At 40.3% G+C, this 23319-nt stretch overlaps 1 protein-coding gene across 1 annotated transcript in view; it reads left to right on the forward strand.

The window, feature by feature from the left end:
- The window catches only part of LOC113042828 (mucin-2), a 59758-nt gene that overhangs the window by 15036 nt on the left and 21403 nt on the right, over positions 1-23319 (forward strand). The window contains exons 18-27 of the mRNA XM_026201822.1: positions 15-55; positions 169-272; positions 402-553; positions 9392-9530; positions 10019-10123; positions 10348-10524; positions 10607-10846; positions 11882-12038; positions 12214-12345; positions 12639-20063. Coding sequence (XP_026057607.1) covers positions 15-55; positions 169-272; positions 402-553; positions 9392-9530; positions 10019-10123; positions 10348-10524; positions 10607-10846; positions 11882-12038; positions 12214-12345; positions 12639-20063 — 8672 coding nt within the window. The remainder of the gene's footprint in view (positions 1-14; positions 56-168; positions 273-401; positions 554-9391; positions 9531-10018; positions 10124-10347; positions 10525-10606; positions 10847-11881; positions 12039-12213; positions 12346-12638; positions 20064-23319) is intronic.

Raw genomic sequence — 23319 nt, forward strand, 5'->3', positions numbered from 1 at the left:
TTTTTTAATTACAGCACCTGTAACCTTGGCAAATTACACTGCTCCAGCCAAGTAGGTGAGCTGCAAATACCTCTTCAACAGTTCCACCAGCCAAAGATTTCACTGAGGCAACATTGATGTGATTTGTGCACATTTTTCTGCTCCTCGTCCATGTATCTGTTGTTTTAGATTGTAAGGCTCCAAAGGTCTTCTTCAACTGCTCAAATTATGAACAAGGTCGCAAAGGGACAGAGTGTCAGAGGACATGCGAGAAACAAGACCCCAACAATTGTGTGAGTTAAAATGATGGAAAAATAATATAAAAATAATAATATCATTTATAGTTCACTGGTAACCTGAAATAGCAAATCTAGCATAGAATAGAACTAATGCTGGTCCTTCTTGGTTTGTTTTGTCTGTAGGTGAGTACTGGGTGTGTATCAGGGTGTGTGTGTCCAGATCACCTTCTGGTTAATGGGGCAGGTCAATGTGTGGAGAGGGCAAACTGCACCTGTGTCCACAACGGAATCTACTATTTACCTGGAAAGCAAGTTCAAGAGGACTGTAACATCTGGTGAGCCTTGTTTTTATATCGTATTATTGAAGGGTCATATAACACTGAACTGCATTTTCTAAGTTGCAAACAGAGATGTTGTGTTGAACATCTGATACAGCACCCATTCATTCACATTTTAGGATAAAAGTGGTTGGGATTGTTTTGCTATTTTCATCTTCACTGTTTAATATCTTGCCAAATTTTCGGAAGATTTGACGTTGTGAAACATCATTGTTTGAGATGCACCACACATTGCCTTGAAAATTGACCAGACGCCTGTGAGATCAAAGGACATTTCTTTTTACTTTGTTGCTAATAAATGTATTTTTTAAAACAAGACACCCAAATCACTTATTAATTTCCTCCAAAAGAAGTGTTTTTCCATCTGTAATGAATTTAATACACACATTTATTTTAGATATTTTAGAAATAACCTATTCCACACAAAGAACGCACTGAAATAGTGTCTGTAAATATATTTTTTTGTTTACAGTATACACATAAAATCATGCTATCAAAGTACAACTAAGAGAGCAACACATCACAGCTTTAGGCAGTGACATAAGTAATTTATTTCCCATCGTGCCTTTAACAACAGGACTTGAACTCGTTCATCTGCCTCCTGCTCACAGAAATCGCCCCATACCCTACAATAGAGCACTATTTGAGGGGCCATTTATAGTGTTGTCTGAAACCATAGTGGACATTCCAGAGTGTAAATAAATCCCATAATGCGCCACAACAATAAATGTATAACCAATGTTCACGCAACAACTAGAGAAAACCCATAATGCACTGTGAGGGTCATGCTGAATGAATTCCCACTTCCCACCTAAAGATGGCCCCTGCAGTTGAATCATCCATCCATCCATCCATTTTCCAAATTGCTAGTCCAATGTGGGTACAACGTAATCTAATACAAATATTAATTTACACCGCTTACACCTCTCGGCCTGTTACATATGAGACTTCTCCAGCACTGGCTTTATGGCTAAGCATGACCTCATCGTCAGGTTCCTTAGAGGGGCCAGGAGGTTAAATCCATCCCGGCCCCCCTGTATACCCTCTTGGGACCTGTCTCTAGTGCTTAAATCACTACAGCAGGGCCCATTCGAGCCTTTGCACTCAGTCGAGCCAAAGTTTCTTTCATTGAAAACTCTGCTCCTGCTTGCACTGGCCTCCATCAAGAGGGTAGGGGACCGGCACGCATTTTCGGTCGACGATTCATGCCTAGAGTTTGGGCCGGCTGACTCCCAGGTAATCCTGAGGCCCCGGCCCGGCTACGTGCCCAAAGGTTCCCACTACACCCTTCAAAGACCAAGTGGTGAACCATATATATATATATTTACATTTACAGTACATTTATATATATATTTACATTTACAGTACATTTATTCATTGAGCAGACGCTTTTATCCAAGGCGACTTACAAATGAAGACAGTGGAAGCAATCAATATAACAAGTCTCAGATAGGTTAACACAGTACACGTAGCATAGAATAAATAGATTCATATAATAAATAAAAAGAAAACAGATAGAATAAAATTTACAAAATATGTTCATGGAACATGATCTTTACTTAATATCCTAATGATTTTTGTCAAAAGAGAAAAATCTATAATTTTGACCCATTTCATGTTTTTTTGGCTAATCCTCAAAAAAAAAAAAAAATACTTACATTTGTAAGTTCATATATATGTATATATATATATATATATATATATATATATATATATATATATATATATATATATATATATATGTGTATGTATATATATATATATATATATATATATATATATATATATATATATATGTATATATATATATATATATATATATATATATATATATATATATATATATATATATATATATATATATATATATATATGTATATATATATATATATATATGTATATATATATATATATATATATATATATATGTATATATATATATATATATATATATATATATTTACATTTACAGTACATTTATTCATTTAGCAGACGCTTTTATCCAAAGCGACTTATAAATGAAGACAGTGGAAGCAATCAAAAACAACAAAAAGAGCAATGATATATAAGTGCTATAACAAGTCTCAGATAGCTTAACACAGTACACGTAGCATGGGATTTTAAATAATATAATAATAAAAAGAAAACAGGTAGAATAAAAAAAAAGAATAGAGCAAGCTAGTTAGAGGTCTTTACACACACACACATAAAATTGCATAATAAATGAAAAGAAAATAGAATACAAAAAGATTGGAAAGGTAGTTAGATATTTTTTAAAAGAATAGAATTAGAATAGCGAGTGTTAAAGTTAGAGGGTCAAATAAAGATGGAAGAGATATGTTTTAAGCCGATTCTTGAAGATGGCTAAGGACTCAGCTGCACGAATTGAGTTGGGGAGGTCATTCCACCAGGAGGGAACATTTAATTTAAAACTCCGTAAAGGTGACTTTGTGCTTCTTTGGGATGGCACAATCAAGCGACGTTCACTTGCAGAACACAAGCTTCTAGAGGGCACAGAGGTCTGAAGTAACAAATTTAGGTAAATGGGTGCAGAACCAGTGGTAGTTTTGTAGGCAAACATCAATGCCTTAAATTTTATGCGAGCAGCTATTGGAAGCCAGTGCAAATTGATAAACAGAGATGTGACGTGTATTCTTTTTGGCTCATTAAAAATTAATGTTGCTGCCGCGTTCTGAATTAATTGTAAAGGTTTGATAGAATTGGTTGGAAGACCTGCCAAGAAGGCATTTCAATAGTCCAGACTGGACAGAACAAGAGCTTGAACAAGGAGTTGTGCAGCATGATCCGAAAGAAAGGGCTTGATCTTCTTGATGTTGAATAAAGCAAATCTGCAGGATCAGACAGTTTTAACAATGTGGTCTGAGAAAGTCAGCTGATCATCAATCATAACTCCAAGGCTTCTATCGGTTTTTCAAGGAGTTATGGTTGATGTGCCTAACTTGATGGTGAAATTGTGATGAAACGATGGGTTTTTGTGGAATCACAAGCAGTTCTGTCTTGGCAAGGTTGAGTTAAAGGTGATGGTCCATCATCCAGGAAGAAATGTCTGTTAGACAAGCTGAGATGGGAATAGCTACCTTTGGATCATCAGGATGGAATGAGAGGTAGAGTTGAGTGTCATCAGCATAGCAGTGGAATGAAAAGCCATGTTTCTGAATGACAGAACCTAATGATGCCATGTAGACAGAGAAGAGAAGTGGTCCAAGAACTGAGCCCTGAGGCACCCCAATAGTTAGATGTTGAGACTTGGACACCTCACCTCTCCAAGATACTTTGAAGGACCTATCTGATAGGTAACACTCAAACCATTGAAGTGTGGTTCCTGAGATGACATTTGCCAGTAGGGTTGATAGGAGGATATATATATATATTATATATTATATTATATAATTATACTTCCATTATAGTTAACTTTCTTTCCAGTGCAAATAATAATACAAAATACAAAAAAAACTATTATTCATTAAAAAATAATTATTTCCCTCCTCCAGATACCTTATTAAGAAACCCATCAGAAATTATTGACACATTATGAGGGAGCGGGAGACAGGAAAACAACAAAGGCGAACACTGGGGAGATGTATATGGAATGTTAGGCTAAACCTGTACCATCTCTTTTAATGTAATAACTTTCCTATCAACTATATTTGATATTTAAAAATCCAAATGATTGCATATAGCCTACCATATCAGCCTCTGGAGTCGTCTGACGGACAAGGAACCTTGATATCGGTCCCTGAAAAACACATACTTTCATGTCTTGATCCTCCCGTGGCACAGGCCATTCCTAATGTCTCTAAATGATGCTGCCATGAGCCATCTCAGAGACTTCCATGTACAGTAGGGCCCCTCTGGGTTACTCCATGTGAGTAAATGTCACTTAACACCTTCTGGGAGGAGGTGGTTTAGCAGTGTATCCTCTTCCAAATGATAGGGCATGCTTTCCCAGTATTATTATAGGCCTACTGTATGGAAGGGGCAGCACCTGTGGCATGTTGGTAGGGATCCCAATTTCGTCTGTCATCCGACGTGACGTCTCAGTTCCCTCCTTCAGGGAACAAGGGTTACCATATGTAACTGAGACGTTATACTGTATAAGATGCAGGTTGTCATTTTTTTTGTCATGAAGTAGATATTTTTGAAGATTTGTGTCCAGAAGATGTAATAGATAAATCTAACTCCCATTTAACATTTGGTAGACTTAATATATATTGTGATTTTGATATCATTCTGTATATTTTGGAGGGAGAGTAGTTTTTTTTTTGAGGATTAGCCAAAAAAAAAAAAAAAAAAAAAAAACATTAAATGGGTCAAAATTATAGATTTTTCTCTTTTGCCAAAAATCATTAGGATATTAAGTAAAGATCATGTTCCATGAAGATATTTTGTAAATTTTCTACTGTAAATATATTAAAATGAAAATTTTGATTAGTAATATGCATCTCTAAGAACTTCATTTTGACAACTTTTAAGGCGATTTTCTCAGTTTTTTTTTATTTTTTTGGACTCTCAGATCCCAGATTTTCAAATAGTTGTATCTCAGCCAAATATTGTCCTATCCTAACAAACCATACAGCAATGGAAAGCTTATTTATTTAGGGGGTGCTGGGGGTAACATATTACAAGTAATGAAAGTTAAATAATTAGATAACTTTTTTCAAGTAACTAGTTAACTAACACATTACTTTTTAATTTACAAAAAAATATCTGAGTTACATTTTCAAAAAACTAACGGCAGTTACTTTGCTTTCCCATTTATTGACTGACAAGTCTCCTGTCCCCATACTGGGAGAAATCATAAGATACAGAGGCGTTGTGTACTCTGTGTGAACATAATGTAGTTCTAGACTAAATGTGAATGTGCATTAATTTATCCCACCTGCAAAAATAAACTGGTTTAGTATTCATCAAAATGAATTAAAACAGTGTAATGCAATGTCAAAATATGACACAAACCTGCATTAATTAAATATGTTAAACAACACAAATGTATAACATCCCATTTAATTAACTAATGTCTTTGCTGTTGACCTTTGATGATGCAGTTCAACCAATAAGCAAAAATGACTTTAGATAAACTAACAATTGTGCTTATTTTTTTTTTATTGCTGAAGAATGTTGAACCTTCTTCTCCTGTCTTCTACTGTACAGACTTGAATTTACTTTTCCTTCAGCCTGAGGTTTATTCATTACACTTTTTGATGTGAAAGGGCTTTTACATTTGCTGTAAATAGAACTTATATTAAAAACAATAAAGAAAATACAGTCAGTAACTGAGGCACAAGCTAATAGCAGTTGTGTTTGAATGTAATGAGTGAGAGAGCGGTGCTATAAGAGAGAAGTCAAAGAAACTCCCGACTCAAATACTGTATGACTGTGTGCTATTCTGCACTGCTAATAATAATAATAATAAAATCAAGCCCTTCTCATATTTAAAAAGTAACGGAAAGGTAATGTAACACATTACTTTTCATGTAAAATAACTAAGTAGCATGATTAGTTACTTTTTTAGGGAGTAATGCAATATTGTAATGCATTACTTTTATAAGTAATTTTCCCCAACACTGATGGTTTTGTGGTCCAGGGTCGAGTGTTGAGCAGTAACGTATTACTTAGTAACGTTTAATTAATTATTATTTTTTTTTAGTAAAAGAGTAATCTAACGCGTTTTAATTTTCAAAATAGTAATTAGAGTATAGTTACAATAGTTACGATTGCTTTATAATCTAGAAATGTAGCACACCTACTGTCAAGTCAAGTGCATTCAGTGGATTAGAGACCTGCAGATTGCAGCACGGGACAAGATGGGCGAATGCAGAGACTCGTGTGTGTGCGGGATGCAAGAGAGTAAAATGACTCACAGGACTCCCATAAAATAGAAATATTTAAACATAAAATATCTAAAACACATAAATTATAGTTATTTTTTTTAGTTAAAATTAACTAGTGTTTTGTGAATGTTGATGCTTTAATTACAAATATTTATTGGGAGCATGTATGCTGGGTTTTCATAAATTTCACGGAGAAAAAAACGTAATGTAACTAATTACTAATTACTTTTGAAATAACACAATCAGAACAGTAACATGATTACTTTTAAAAAGAGTAATCAGTAATTTGATTGCATTTTCAGAGTAACTTGCCCTACACTGCCAGGGTCACGTATCAATTAGCTCTGAGATTGAAGGGGAAAAGTCTAGATTAATTGTCCAAGTGTCAGTCTTTGATTGAACTGATGATTGGATTGTGAGTATTCCAAAAAACGATTACCCCTAATGCCGTATTTCTAGACGAAGTGGGAGAATGGTGCCAGGTTATTGTTATGAAAGATATGCTGAAGTTGAGTGATGCCCTTTTCTGCGTATGTGCTAAAATTGGGTCGATTCTTGTTAGCTGTAAAATCTGGGTTATTCCAAATCTGTGTGTATTTAGATGGTGCAAGAGGGGAGTTTGTGATTTGATGAACTTTCCAGGCTGTCATAGCTACTGATATTGTCTGCATTTTAATACAGTGGTGCTTATTGATTGTCTGATTGTAGAAGTGTTAATGTCCTTAAAAATTATTAGTTCAACATCTAGTCAAGCCATGTGCTTTCTGATGGGATCCTTTATTTGTGTATATTTTGGAGCTGATTGGCCAGAGAGAGTGGTAACAATGTGGTGCTTTGATTCCTCCGTGTGGTTTTGATTTCTGTAGGGTGGTCAGTTTGATTCTTGGGGATAGACAAATCTGTGTTTTATAACAGTAAAAACTTTTTTTGTGAGTCATGTTTGAGGCACGTTTATCAAAAAACACTTCTATTAGCATTTATTTTACCCCCCCCCATTGGAATTTAAATAGTATATGTTTATGTTGAACTTCATTCACGAACAGATGGTACTGTATTAAAGGGGGGGGGGGGGGTGAAATGCTCGTTTTCACTCAATATCCTGTTAATCTTGAGTACATATAGAGTAGTACTGCATCCTTCATAACTTCAAAAAGTCTTTAGTTTTATTATATTTATAAGAGAAAGATATTCTGTACCGTTTTTTCCCGGAAAAACACGAGCGCCTGGAGGCGTGACGTGTGGGCGGAGCTAAAGAATCACGAGCGCGAGTAGGCTTTTGCGTTGAGAGCGTTTGGAAGCTGTGACATTACCGTGAGGAAAAAAACATCAAAAACAAACCATGGCTAACAGTCAGATTCAGCGTATATTTATGATCCAGAATCAGAACCAGAGGCTGAAATTTAACAAGGGCAGCAGCAGCAACGACTACAGCAGGACATCTCTATGTAGTATGTATTGAAACTGTATATATTGGCTTAGCGGTTTTGGAAAATGACTAAGTTCCACTTTATGTCGTCTTTTTTTTTTTTTTTAAGTTGTACATGTGGAAAGTGCAGTTTGATGCCAACATCGCATGTTGTTTACTTGATGTGCTTATGCGCCGATAGTTAAGTTAACAACACAGAGATATTTGAAGCAGTTTTACTCACCGCCTGCGGTACCAACACACGATCGTGACCCTTTTTCGTTGGGACTGCATTATCCTTAAGAAATAAACGATACGCAAATCCGGCGTAAAACTGGGCCTTGTTTGTAAAACAAGCATCTTCGAAATGCAGGGAACAAACAAAAACACTTGCACAACTCTGTTGATGCTCTGTAAAAATAAACTCCATCCACTGGTCCCTTAATGCTTTTTTTTTTTTTGGTAATCTGTGCAGGGTTGTCTTGCCCTGGCAACCAAAAACACACTTATTTTGTGACATTTCGCTCTCGCTCTGATCAGTGAATGTCTCTGCTCTCTGCTATATGGGAGCGCGCTCTGTTCCGGCAGAAGTGCCCTTAGGACCCATATAAGGAAATTCCGCTCCATCTAACGTCACACACACCCATACTCGAAAAAAAAACTTTCCGAAACTTGTGACAAACCGGAACGTACAACTTAATTTTTGAAACTTTGTCCATGTTTAGCATGGGAATCCAACTCTTTAACAGTGTAAAAAACTCAGTATGCATGAAATAGCATTTCACCCCCCCTTTAAGCAGTATATAAAATGTCTGTGTATTTGACAAATATTGCATTTAATTCACTTCATCTGTGATAAGAGTATGCAAACACCTTGACTTAACGTCTCCACTTTTAACTCTGTCCCGACTGCAAGCAGCTACTCTTGCCAGCTGGTGACAGCGTAGTGTAGTTCATCTCGAACAAGCCTAATCTTACAATGGCCTCCAGTTTTTTCCCTGTGATAAGTAATGGGCATCATTTGTTTTATGTGGATATATTCATATACAGTATTCATTATACAGTATTCATTTAAATTATTCATTTCACTATGAGGGACACAGCTGCTCATGACCAGTTTGAAAGTACTTTAAATCATAGCTTTCACAAGATATGTACATTTGTGTAATATGCTTTGAGTTTACTGTGTATAATATAGTTGTTCATTTTGTAGCAAGCTTTTTTTTGACCCAATAACATAAAAAATAAATAAAAATAAAACTGACTGAAATTAAAAATTACATTTAAATTTATGCATTTAGCAGATGCTTTTATCCAAAGTGACTTAGAGTGCATTCAGGATATCAATTTTTACCTGTCATGTGTTCCCGGGGGAATTGAACCCCCAACCTTATGCTTGATAACGCAATGCTCTACCAATTGAGCTACAGGAGCACTGACTGACTGACTGATTCAGAAGCCGCTACCATGTTGTCTTCCCTCTTAGCTTTTCTAATGAACTGATGCTGAAACAGGTATTTCCAGGCACTTTAATATTGATAAGAACAGTATTAATAATTTGTATGTTTAATATTTCAGCATATGCAAAAATGGGATATGGAAATGTACTGAAAATGCGTGCTACGGCACCTGTACCATCTACGGTGAAGGTCATTTCAGGACTTTTGATGGCAAGAGATACTCCCTTTACAGAGAATGCGAACACACCATAGCCCGTGTATGTTTATCCATGTCTGTGTTCTTTAATTGTGTTACTAAACTTTAATACATTTTTAAAGTATCTGTATGTTTTACATTGTATTTTAAACTCTTACTTTTTCTGCGTTCCAAGGGGTAATAATATACTTTTTACTTAACTACATTTAATTAAACCATATTGTTCTTCATTATTTTGAACTCAAGAAATCAATGCCCATTCTGACACAAGCCTATTTTTTTCCATAAATCTAATGAATTGATTAACAAATTGCACTAAAATGACCTGATGAATTGACCTGATAGGATTGTTCTTAAGACAATAACTCAGTGATTCAATAATAAAGATAAAGCAAAGGAAAGTAAGAAAAAGTAAAAGAAGAAAACAAAAACAAAGAATTCAGTTAACTTGTATTTCAACTTGCAAAAGTATTGCAACTGTTTAGTGAAGTTACCCATCTGTGGCAACTTCTTCACGGCCTGACATGTTACTGTTTGTGACCCCTCTAGGATAACTGCAATATGAACCAGACTCTCTCCTTCAGCCTTGTCACACAGAACAAACTATGTGAGACCACCAACACCATCTGCAAGTCTATCAGTCTCAAATTTGGGGTGAGGTTATTTCATAGATCAAACTAAGCTTGAATGTAGTATTAGAAAACGTGTAAAAGTATGTAACATGCATATAACTAATGTATACATGTATATAAAGAAATGTTTGAGAAATTTGTGATATAATCTGCGACCTTGCAACATGTGTCATATGAGAGAGATATCCAGTTACATATATTGGAGTTATAGAGAGTGTTTTAATACTCACTGTTCTAATCCTGCAGAGATCTGAGATACTTTTATCAGAGGATGGAGTCAAAGTTGTTGAGAGCAATAGCACTGATCACCGATATAAGATCCATTCTGCTGGGATATATATTGTCACAGAGATCGAAGATCTTTTGAACTTAATCTGGGACAATAAAACAAGTTTGACACTCCAACTCAATCCGAAATTTAAGGTATGCAGTCCTTAAAGGTACACCTTTACATTTTACCATTTGTTCATCACTCACCTAAACATCTACATGATCTCTATGGCAGGGCAAGGTGTGTGGACTGTGTGGAAACTTTGATGGTAATGCAAACAATGAATTTATGAAGCATAATGGCGAAGTGGTGACGGATCCAAAAGATTTTGGAAATAGCTGGAAAGCGAATCCCGACTGCCCAGATTTGACAAACATGATAGACTTTTGTAAAGAAAATTTACATCGGAATGTCTGGGCTGAAAAACGATGCAACATCATAAGAAGTGATGTCTTTAAAAATTGCCATGCACTTGTAAGTAACAGTATAAACTATTTTCTACGGTAGTTACATGTGATGTGCAATTTTTTGTTGAAGTTCACATACATTCAACTGACCATTGGCAGATAGAGTTTAAAAATAATCATTATTTATACAATGCTTTTTGGTACCACTAGTGGCACAGAAATTACACTTGTAAATAAGCCAAAATAAAATAAGCCAAATTTGGACCTTCTGCTTTTATCTTTGTCTGTACATGAGAAATTATTTGACATGTTGTTCAACCATCCTTGATTTCATAAATAAATATACACATAAAAAGCAAAAAGTATATATATATATATGTGCCAGTACTAGTATCGGTACCGAATGGTTCCCAGGCAAATTCCAAATTTAAGTGATCATCCCTATCCCCTTGGAGTTGGGACTTTGGAGTGAGTAGGGAACATGCCTTTAAGTAGTTAGAAATGCACTTTGCAAAAGAACTGACATAATTTCCTCATTATCTTCAGCTGGCATGTTCACATGACAACGGCAGCATGTGTCTGTCAGCAGATTTCGCTGTTTTACTGTCAAAAATGTTTTTCTTGTTGTTAGCATAACTGTTCCAAATAAACATGCATTTTATATTTAAAAAAAAGTTAAAAAATATGCTTTATAAAATATATAAAAACTAATTAAGTAAAATATAAAATGTATATTGTTTTTATGTTGGTGTCCATCAGCGAATCTGCTGACGGACACATGCTGCATTGTCACGGGAACATCCCGACTGAAGATAATGAGGAAATTATGTTGCTCCTTTGGCAAAGTGCATTCCTAATGACTACTTAATGGCACACATGTGCCCTACTAATCCCAAAGTCTCCACTCCAAAGGAATAAGGATGATCACTTCCATTTGTAATTTGGCCGAGTACCGTTCGGTACCGGTATTAGTACCAGCATATCCCTACATAATATATCTACAGTATAAGGAAGAAAATCAAGCAAAAATGTGACATGAAAAAGAAAAAACATGATAGAATCTATGAAATATTCAGTTTTTTTTTTTTTTTTTAACTCCTAGGTGGATTCTGTTCCATACTATGAAGACTGTGTAAGTGACACCTGTACATGTGACACTGGGGGTGACTGTGATTGTTTCTGTACTGCAGTAGCAGCTTACGCTGCTGAATGTCGTAAAATGGGGGTTTGCGTGAAATGGCGGAGCCCAAGCATTTGCCGTAAGTGCTAATATATCCTAAATGTCAGTAAATATTTTACTATTGCCTTTAAACATACACAACACACTATATGTAAGTGTTTATTTTACTCTTCTACAAATTTAAATAAACTTTGATGATTTGATGTCTACTATAAATGTTTCCATTGTCCTGACTCAAGTGGTTGTTTTTTCAGCTTTATTCTGTGACTTCTACAACCCTGATGAAACAACATGTGAGTGGCATTATAAAGCCTGTGAATCTGCCTGCCTGATAACCTGCGAAAACCCCTCAGGAAATTGCTCTGATCAAATTCCTTTGCTTGAAGGTTAGACATATTTTTTTTAATACTCAGGACATGTTTTGCTAACTTGCTGACATCAAATTGTACTTTAAAGATGCAATTTGTGTGTTTTACATTTTACCATACATATACTGTTTGCCTTAAATTTAAGTTCAAGTTTCAATGTTATATTTGTTTCATAAGAAAATCATGTTGCAGCATATTTCCATATTTCTATAATTTCTAAATTACACACCAAAAAATACTAAATCAAAACTAAATCAAGACTGTTAATAAAATATTTGTGTCTTCCTTTAATTCTTTTATTGTTTGCCTAGGATGTTTTCCTAAGTGCCCTCCAGAAACTCCATATTTTTCGTATGAAACCATGAAATGTGTTAAAATTTGTAACTGTACCCATAACAATATTCAAATCCCTGGATTAACTGTGGACCACTCATATGAGGAAGGAAAATGCATTGAATGTAAAGAAAATGGGAAAATAAGAATATATAATTGTACTACGGTGACAACTACGACTCCTAAATCGCCTACCACCACTACCACTGTGACACCGCCATCTACAACTACAGAGACTTCCACTGCCAGCTCCACGACTCCTACAGTGCCTACCACCACTACCACTGTGAGACCGCCATCTACGACAACAGAGACTTCCACTGCCAGCTCTACAACTACTACGGTGACGCCTACGACTCCTACAGTGCCTACCACCACTACCACTGTGACACCGCCATCTACGACAACAGAGACTTCCACTGCCAGCTCTACGACTACGATTCCTACAGTGCCTACCTCCACTACCAATGTGACACCGCCATCTACGACAACAGAGACTTCCACTGTCAGCTCTACAACTACGACTCCTACAGTGCCTACCACCACTACCACTGTGACACCGCCATCTACGACAACGGAGACTTCCACTGCCAGCTCTACGACTACGACTCCTACAGTGCCTACCACCACTACCACTGTGACACCGCCATCTACGACAACAGAGACTTCCACTGCCAGCTCTACAACTACTAAGGTGACGCCTACGACTATTACAGTGCCTACAACTTCTACCACTGTGACACCGCCATCTACTACAACAGAGACTTCAACTGTCAGCTCTACGATTAGGACTCCTACACTACCTAGCACCACTACCACTGTGACACCACCATCTACTACAACAGAGACTTCCACTGCCAGCTCTACGATTAGGACTCCTACAGTGCCTACCAGCACTACCACTGTGACACCGCCATCTACAACTACAGAGAATTCCACTGCCAGCTCTACCACTACGACTCCTACAGTGCCTACCACCACTACCACTGTGACACCGCCAACTACAACTACAGAGACTTCCACTGCCAGCTCTACAACTACTACAGTGACACCTAGAACTCCTACAGTGCCTACCTCCACTTCCATTGTGACACCGCCATCTACGACAACAGGGACTTCCACTGCCAGCTCTACGACAATGACTCCTACACTGCCTACCACCACTACCACTGTGATACCGCCATCTTCGACAACAGAGACTTCCACTGCCAGCTCTACGACTACGACTCCTACAGTGCCTACCACCACTACCACTGTGACACCGCCATCTACAACTACAGAGACTTCCACTGCCAGCTCCACGACTCCTATAGTGCATACATCCACTACCACTGTGACACCACCATCTACGACAACAGGAACTCCTATAGTGCCTAGCACCACTACCACTGTGACACCACCATCTACGACAACAGAGACTTCCACTGCCAGCTCTACGACTACTACAGTGACGACCACGACTCCTACAGAGCCTAGCACCATTACCACTGTGACACCGCCATCTACAACAACAGAGACTTCCACTGCCAGCTCTACGACAATGACTCCTACAGGGCCTACCACCACTACCACTGTGGCACCGCCATCTACGACAACAGAGACTTCCACTGCCAGCTCTACAACTACTACTCCTACAGTGCCTACCACCACTACCACTGTGGCACCGCCAACTACAACTACAGAGACTTCGACTGCCAGCTCTACAACTACTACAGTGACACCTACAACTCCTACAGTGCCTACCACCATTTCCACTGTGACACCGCCATCTACAACAACAGAGACTTCTACAGTGCCTAGCACCACAACCACTGTGACACCACCATCTACGACAACAGAGACTTCCACTGCCAGCTCTACGACTACTACAGTGACGACCACGACTCCTACAGAGCCTACCACCACTACCACTGTGGCACCGCCATCTACAACAACAGAGACTTCCACTGCCAGCTCTACGACTACGACTCCTACAGTGCCTACCACCACTACCACTGTGACAACGCCATCTACAACTACAGAGACTTCCACTGCCAGCTCCACGACTCCTATAGTGCATACATCCACTACCACTGTGACACCACCATCTACGACAACAGGAACTCCTATAGTGCCTAGCACCACTACCACTGTGACACCACCATCTACGACAACAGAGACTTCCACTGCCAGCTCTGCGACTACTACAGTGACGACCACGACTCCTACAGAGCCTAGCACCATTATCACTGTGACACCGCCATCTACAACAACAGAGATTTCCACTGCCAGCTCTACGACAATGACTCCTACAGGGCCTACCACCACTACCACTGTGGCACCGCCATCTACGACAACAGAGACTTCCACTGCCAGCTCTACGACTACTACTCCTACAGTGCCTACCACCACTACCAATGTGACACCGCCAACTACAACTAAAGAGACTTCGACTGCCAGCTCTACAACTACTACAGTGACACCTACGACTCCTACAGTGCCTACCACCACTACCACTGTGACACCACCATCTACGACAACAGGAACTCCTATAGTGCCTAGCACCACTACCACTGTGACACCGCCATCTACGACAACAGAGACTTCCACTTCCAGCTCTACGACTACTACAGTGACGACCACAACTCCTACAGTGCCTAGCACCATTACCACTGTGACACCGCCATCTACAACAACAGAGACTTCCACTGCCAGCTCTACGACAATGACTCCTACAGTGCCTACCACCACTACCACTGTGACACCACCATCTACGACAACAGAGACTTCCCCTGCCAGCTCTACGACTATGACTCCTACAGTGCCTACCACCACTACCACTGTGACACCGCCAACTACAACTACAGAGACTTCCACTGCCAGCTCTACAACTACTACAGTGACACCTAGAACTCCTACAGTGCCTACCTCCACTTCCACTGTGACACCGCCATCTACGACAACAGGGACTTCCACTGCCAGCTCTACGACAATGACTCCTACACTGCCTACCACCACTACCACTGTGATACCGCCATCTTCGACAACAGAGACTTCCACTGCCAGCTCTACGACTGCGACTCCTATAGTGCCTACCACCAAAACCACTGTGACACCGCCATCTACAACTACAGAGACTTCTACTGCCAGCTCCACGACTCCTATAGTGCATACATCCACTACCACTGTGACACCACCATCTACGACAACAGGAACTCCTATAGTGCCTAGCACCACTACCACTGTGACACCACCATCTACGACAACAGAGACTTCCACTGCCAGCTCTACGACTACTACAGTGACGACCACGACTCCTACAGAGCCTAGCACCATTACCACTGTGACACCGCCATCTACAACAACAGAGACTTCCACTGCCAGCTCTACGACAATGACTCCTACAGGGCCTACCACCACTACCACTGTGGCACCGCCATCTACGACAACAGAGACTTCCACTGCCAGCTCTACGACTACTACTCCTACAGTGCCTACCACCACTACCACTGTGACACCGCCAACTACAACTACAGAGACTTCGACTGCCAGCTCTACAACTACTACAGTGACACCTACAACTCCTACAGTGCCTACCACCATTTCCACTGTGACACCGCCATCTACGACAACAGAGACTTCTACAGTGCCTAGCACCACAACCACTGTGACACCACCATCTACGACAACAGAGACTTCCACTGCCAGCTCTACGACTACTACAGTGACGACCACGACTCCTACAGAGCCTAGCACCATTACCACTGTGACACCGCCATCTACAACAATAGAGACTTCCACTGCCAGCTCTACGACAATGACTCCTACAGGGCCTACCACCACTACCACTGTGGCACCGCCATCTACAACAACAGAGACTTCCACTGCCAGCACTACGACTACGACTCCTACAGTGCCTACCACCACTACCACTGTGACACCGCCATCTACAACTACAGAGACTTCCACTGCCAGCTCCACGACTCCTATAGTGCATACATCCACTACCACTGTGACACCACCATCTACGACAACAGGAACTCCTATAGTGCCTAGCACCACTACCACTGTGACTCCACCATCTACGACAACAGAGACTTCCACTGCCAGCTCTGCGACTACTACAGTGACGACCACGACTCCTACAGAGCCTAGCACCATTACCACTGTGACACCGCCATCTACAACAACAGAGACTTCCACTGCCAGCTCTACGACAATGACTCCTACAGGGCCTACCACCACTACCACTGTGGCACCGCCATCTACAACAACAGAGACTTCCACTGCCAGCTCTACGACTACTACTCCTACAGTGCCTACCACCACTACCACTGTGACACCGCCAACTACAACTACAGAGACTTCGACTGCCAGCTCTACAACTACTACAGTGACACCTACGACTCCTACAGTGCCTACCACCACTACCACTGTGACACCACCATCTACGACAACAGGAACTCCTATAGTGCCTAGCACCACTACCACTGTGACACCGCCATCTACGACAACAGAGACTTCCACTTCCAGCTCTACGACTACTACAGTGACGACCACGACTCCTACAGTGCCTAGCACCATTACCACTGTGACACCGCCATCTACAACAACAGAGACTTCCACTGCCAGCTCTACGACAATGACTCCTACAGGGCCTACCACCACTACCACTGTGACACCACCATCTACAACTACAGAGACTTCCACTGCCAGCTCCACGACTCCTATAGTGCATACATCCACTACCACTGTGACACCACCATCTACGACAACAGGAACTCCTATAGTGCCTAGCACCACTACCACTGTGACACCGCCATCTACAACAACAGAGACTTCCACTGCCAGCTCTACGACAATGACTCCTACAGGGCCTACCACCACTACCACTGTGACACCACCATCTACAACTACAGAGACTTCCACTGCCAGCTCCACGACTCCTACAGTGCCTACCACCACTACCACTGTGACACCACCATCTACGACAACAGGAACTCCTATAGTGCCTAGCACCACTACCACTGTGACACCGCCATCTACGACAACAGAGACTTCCACTGCCAGCTCTACGACTACTACAGTGACGACCACGACTCCTACAGAGCCTAGCACCATTACCACTGTGACACCGCCATCTACAACCACTGAGACTTCCACTGCCAGCTCTACGACAATGACTCCTACAGGGCCTACCACCACTACCACTGAGGCACCGCCATCTACGACAACAGAGACTTCCACTGCCAGCTCTACGACTACTACTCCTACAGTGCCTACCACCACTACCACTGTGACACCGCCAACTACAACTACAGAGGCTTCGACTGCCAGCTCTACAACTACTACAGTGACACCTACAACTCCTACAGTGCCTACCACCATTTCCACTGTGACACCGCCATCTACGACAACAGAGACTTCTACAGTGCCTAGCACCACTACCACTGTGACACCACCATCTACGACAACAGAGACTTCCACTGCCAGCTCTACGACTACTACAGTGACGACCACGACTCCTACAGAGCCTAGCACCATTACCACTGTGACACCACCATCTACAACAACAGAGACTTCCACTGCCAGCTCTACGACAATGACTCCTACAGGGCCTACCACCACTACCACTGTGGCACCGCCATCTACAACAACAGAGACTTCCACTGCCAGCTCTACGACAATGACTCCTACAGGGCCTACCACCACTACCACTGTGGCACCGCCATCTACGACAACAGAGACTTCCACTGCCAGCTTTACGACTACTACTCCTACAGTGCCTACCACCACTACCACTGTGACACCGCCAACTACAACTACAGAGACTTCGACTGCCAGCTCTACGACTACTACAGTGACAACCACGACTCCTACAGTGCCTACCACCACTACCACTGTGACACCGCCATCTACAACTAAAGAGACTTCCACTGCCAGCTTTACAACTCTTACAGTGCCTACCACCACTACCACTGTGACACCACCATCTACGACAACAGAAACTCCTACAGTGCCTAGCACCACTACCACTGTGACACCGCCATCTACAACAACAGAGACTTCCACTGCCAGCTCTACGACCAAGACTCCTACAGTGCCTACCACCACTACCACTGTGACACCGCCATCTACGACAACAGAGACTTCTACAGTGCTTAGCACAACTACCACTGTGACACCGCCATCTACGACAACAGAGACTTCCACTGCCAGCTCTACGACTACTACAGTGACGACCACGACTCCTACAGTGCCTAGCACCATTACCACTGTGACACCGCCATCTACAACAACAGAGACTTCCACTGCCAGCTCTACGACAAAGACTCCTACAGTGCCTACCACCACTACCTCTGTGACACCGCCATCTACGACAACAGAGACTTCCACTGCCAGCTCTACGACAACGACTCCTACAGTGCCTACCACCACTACCACTTTGACACCGCCATCTACGACAACAGAGACTTCCACTGCCAGCTCTACGACTACTATTCCTACAGTGCCTACCACCACTACCACTGTGACACCGCCAACTACAACTACAGAGACTTCGACTGCCAGCTCTACAACTACTACAGTGACACCTACAACTCCTACAGTGCCTACCACCATTTCCACTGTGACACCGCCATCTACGACAACAGAGACTTCTACAGTGCCTAGCACCACTACCACTGTGACACCACCATCTACGACAACAGAAACTTCCACTGCCAGTTCTACGACTACTACAGTGACGACCACGAGTCCTACAGTGCCTACCACCACTACTACTGTGACACCGCCATCTACGACAACAGAGACTTCCACTGCCAGCTCTACGACTATGACTCCTACAGTGCCTACCACCACTACCACTGTGACACCGCCATCTACGACAAGAGAGACTCCTACTGTGCCTACCACTACTACCACTGTGACATCACCATCTACGACAAAAGAGACTTCCACTGCCAGCTCTACCACTACTACAGTGACGACCACGACTCCTACAGTGCCTACCACTACTACCACTGTGACACCGCCATCTACGACAACAGAGACTTCCACTGCCAGCTCTACCACTACTTCAGTGACGACCACGAATCCTACAGTGCCTAGCACCACTACCACTGTGACACCGCCATCTACGACAAAAGAGACTCCTACAGTGTCTACCACTGTGACACCGCCATCTACGACAACAGAGACTTCCACTGCCAGCTCTACGACGACCACGGTGACGCCTACGACTCCTACAGTGGCTACCAACACTACCACTGTGACACTCCCATCTACAACAAGGTTCACTGTGCACACGGGGCCCACTCTTAGTTCAACAACACCTGGATCCCAGGTTGAAAACACAACAACACCATCCTTTACTACAACACCCAAATGTTTCTGCACATACAATAATGTTACTTATGCAGCAGGTGAGTACTGCTTTTGTGACACCTTTGTTTCTTTTGTCTGTTTAGTCCAAATGATGTTGTTTATTAGATTGACTTATAGTCAGAGCTGGGTAGATTACTTATGAATTGTAATCAGTTACAGATTACAGATTACATAAAAAAATTTGTAGTCCGTAATATAATCTCTTAGGCTACACATTTTTTGGTAACGTAATCTAAATTACATTTAGATTACATTTGTGTTAACCCTTATTTGATATCACATATATTCAGTTAGCCTAATCTTGTACTTTTTTGAAAATATATTTAAAAATTACATACATTTAATTCACCAAAAAGAGCCATAATATATTATTTTTCAAGTGTAATGTATGGACAGTTAATACTTCCAAAATACTAACACTAATGTAACTTGCTCTTAGTGTTTGCTTGTAACACTGAAAAAAAAAAAAAAACATATATGATTTTAAAGCATATTTACTTATAATAAAGTAAATTTAGAAAACCAATATTGAAAAACTTGAAATTCACAGCAATATCACTACTAAGTAGAATATATATATATATATATATATATATAACAGACGTGAATAAGACTGTATCAATAGAAAACATCAAACAACAGCTACATTGCAAACAGGAATTTTGAAAAAGACTAAACTCACACAGCTATGACATTTCTATCCATCTCAAACAATTTTAAGTGCATAGTAACAATGATAAAAAGACAAACAATTACAACATTATAAAAATGAATATTAAAGAGGATGAAACTCAGAACAATAACAATGCTAATACAGGGCTCGACATAAATTTTTGACATCAATCAATCAATCATTCACTTGTCAAAAAGTTAAAAAAAGTTACTTACTTTTTTTTTTGCACAAATGTAATTTATTCTGAAACGGTCTCATCAGTGCTCTATCAGGTATTACTTTAATCTGCATTTTTTTTTTTGCCTTTAATAGATTGCTGTTACACTTTTTAACTTTATAAAGGAAAGTATTTTCCTAAACTGATTAAATGTAGATGTCTACATTTACGATCAATACATTAAATTATTATAGTTGATATTATTAAAATGAAATCAGTATCAACAAACTCCATCTGTCCAAATGCATAAATAATGTTATTAGATTAACGTTTTACTTTTTTTGACATACAAAATATGAAATGTTGGAAAAATGCAATGATACTTTTAAATATGAAAATAAACCACCAAAAGGTGGTGGCAAGTCACTGTCTTAATGAGTGAATCATTGATTCAACTGATTCGTTCAAATGGCTGATTCATTCAACAAATGAAGCAAGTAACCGTTTTTATAAATGGTTCACTGAATCATTGACTTGTTTAAAAATTAATCATTTAGTAATGAAAGACTGTTGTGTGACTGTTCTGCCATGGCTTTGCTTAGAATTATTTTTGTTTGAAATTAAATAAAATCGATCCACAATATCTCTAAAATGTAAGTCAGTTAACATTACTAGTTTATTTAACTTAAGATGTATAAAATCAATATCACATTTGCAATCGAGCTGAAAGTCGGGAAAACATCACTTCTGGTCGTGTGTTGTTGCACGTATTATACAGAATATTTAGATTTTTTTTTCTAGTATGTTTGTTCATGCTGTTGCGCTTCTTGTGTTGATTTCTCCGCGAGTCAGACAACTGAGTCAACTGACGCGATCTTGATACTGTCAATACATTATCCATTATTAGTCACCGTTTACACTGAAAGTAATAAAATCACATTCTCGCCAAATTGTGCCGCCCTAGTTATTGTTTGTTATTAAAATTTTGATCAGGTTACTTGTCCGGTCGGCAAGTACAATTCTCTTTCACTTCCCCCTTCACAAAATCCACTTGTCCCAGACAAGTGTTAATGTCGAGCTCTGGCTAATATATAAATACCATTTCCAAGTCAAATATTTCATCTCAAAACACTTGAAGGGCCCTATCTTGCACCCAGCGCAATTGACTTTGTACACCGACGCATGTGTCATTCCTATTTTGCACCCGCGCAAAGCGTGCTTTTCCCTCCACAGACGCACGTCGCTAAACTAGTGAATGAACTTGCGCTCCCTGGGCGGTTCAGCGCAAAAAAGGAGGCGTCTTCCGGCGCAAACAATCCCTGGTGCTATTTTGCTGTTCCATTAAACAATTGCGCCACTGACCAGAAAAAAACTAGTCTAAAGTCAGTGGCGCGTTGCGCGTTGATCATTATGCTATTTTAGGGGCGCATGCTTGACCATAATGTATAGCGTGCACAACGTGCATACACTTTGCTCATGTAATCTACACAGATGCAACAGTTATTTTTGCAAATCATAAATTTTTACACTAAAAAAATATTAACACACGAGATGACGGAAATCATGACACTATTCTGGGTATGTTTCTCCCTTCCCCATAAAACACAACTTCTCTGTCTTTCACTGCTCTTACAAGAACACCAGTCTCCTCGGCTGTGAACCGCTCCTGGCGTGCGCCTGGTAAATACGCCATAATAATAGCAATCCATAATGGAACTTGCGCACCTGCTTTTAAAGGGAATGTTGGATGACGCTCTGATTGGTTTATTTCACGTTACGCCCAAACCACACCTATGAATAATGAAGCTACTTCAGACCAACCCACTTTAGATTTGCGCCAGGCGCAAGAGCCATTTATCCCGCCGGGAAAATAGCAACAGCGCCGAGACCCGCCCACAAAGTTACTTGCACTTCGCGCTTTGACACTTGCGTTTCAGATCGTTAAAATAGGGCCCGAAGTGCATAAGGTAGTAACAATGAGAAAAAAAAAAAATCAACATTACAAAGATATATTAAAGAACACAAAATTCTCAGCAACAACTTTGCTAGGTCAAAGATTTCTGTGGACAGCAAATTAATCCTAGGTAGTCAGAGTTTACACTGAATAGTGAAATTTTTCCTGCGTCTTTCTTTAAAAATGAAATTATGTCTGAACATCCAGTAATGTTCAGTCACGCTGCGTTCCCCTCCATTTTCCATGATCTTGTTGCTCATTTATTCTGAGCGTGATTCTGACACCCCTCCCCCTCTCCGCTGGATAAACTCAAAGAATCACGAATGTATATAAGTGGCAGGTTTATTTGGAAAAAAATATGAAGGTTTTAAAAAAAAGAAACTTAGGACAATCAATGAATTGTGAACGATTTATTACCATTGTGCAAATAATATGTAATCATGTAATCCAGTAAATGTAACTGGATTATAAAAAGTAGTTTAGCCTGCTCTCATTACAAGTACTTTTGTT

The sequence above is a fragment of the Carassius auratus genome, chromosome 25 (assembly GCF_003368295.1).
Source record: "Carassius auratus strain Wakin chromosome 25, ASM336829v1, whole genome shotgun sequence".
Lineage (NCBI taxonomy): Eukaryota > Metazoa > Chordata > Actinopteri > Cypriniformes > Cyprinidae > Carassius > Carassius auratus.